General features: G+C 59.0%; 1 protein-coding gene across 1 annotated transcript in view; it reads left to right on the top strand.

Moving 5' to 3' along the window:
- C4a (complement C4A (Rodgers blood group)) overlaps positions 1-1067 on the top strand; it is an 18723-nt gene that overhangs the window by 14582 nt on the left and 3074 nt on the right. Inside the window, exons 31-32 of the mRNA XM_031347899.1 lie at positions 621-714; positions 798-984. Of these exons, the coding sequence (XP_031203759.1) occupies positions 621-714; positions 798-984 (281 nt within the window). The remainder of the gene's footprint in view (positions 1-620; positions 715-797; positions 985-1067) is intronic.

Below are 1067 nucleotides of genomic sequence, written 5' to 3'. Positions count from 1 at the left end.
GGGAGCTGGGCCTCCTCGATTGGGACTTTGTGGGTGGAGCTTGTGTGGTAGGGGAGGAGGTCATCTCCCGGACTTGGTGTCCTCTGTTTCTTTCCTGAGCCTCCATCTTTTCTCTGGTCTGGTTTCCCTCCATTGGTGGGTGTCTGCCATCTCCCTCAGCTCCACAGCCTGGTTCTGAACCCAGGTTTGTCCCGTGTCCTGAGTACCTCACACATAGGTCCCCATGCCCCGTTTCTTTCACCTATGAGGCTCACTGCGTCTCAGGAGATGTCTTGGTAGCCTCCCTCCTCTGGCCCAGGCGACTCTTGCCTCCTGTCACAGTAACCCTCGGATCACTGTCGCCATGACAGTGAGGCCCACAGCCTGGGGAAATGTGCTCCTTCCTGAATGAAGTGGACTCAGGAGGATCAGTGGCCCAAAGTCGCCTTTGCTGTGTGCCCAGGCTATGAGAGTATGAGGACTCTCAGAGCAGGCCCGGCCTCCTCAAGGCAGCTGCATCTTCACTGGGGTCAGGGATGGGGGAAGGGAGAAGTTGGGGCTGTAGACCGTTCAGCCCAGGAGACCCTTCAAGTCTGTGCCATGTGTGTCCTGTGTTCTCCTCCCGTCTCTGACTGACTCAGATTCTGCGTACCTACAACGTCCTGGACATGAAGAACACGACATGCCAGGACCTTCAGATAGAAGTGACGGTCACAGGCTATGTGGAATATACAAGTAAGCCCTGGGGTCAGGGGGCCTTGACGGAACCCTTCAGGGCTGACACGGACCGTCTGCCTCCTCACCACTGCCCTGCACAGGGGAAGCCAACGAAGACTACGAAGACGAAGACGACTATGACATGCCAGCTGCAGATGATCCCAGCGTCCACTCGCAGCCTGTGACGCCCCTGCAGCTGTTTGAGGGTCGTCGGAGCCGCCGCAGGAGGGAGGCCCCCAAGGTGGCTGGAGAGCAGGAGTCCAGAGTGCAGTACTCCGTGTGTATCTGGTGGGTGCTGGGAGCTCTGGGGAGAAGGGTGGTGGGAAGAGGCGGGGGTGGCACAGTGGGTGCTGGGAGCTCTGGGGAGAAGG

Source organism: Mastomys coucha, unplaced genomic scaffold (genome assembly GCF_008632895.1).
Source record: "Mastomys coucha isolate ucsf_1 unplaced genomic scaffold, UCSF_Mcou_1 pScaffold3, whole genome shotgun sequence".
Classification (NCBI taxonomy): domain Eukaryota; kingdom Metazoa; phylum Chordata; class Mammalia; order Rodentia; family Muridae; genus Mastomys; species Mastomys coucha.
Note: the sequence above shows the minus strand (reverse complement) of the source record. Positions and strands in the feature narration are given on the sequence as shown.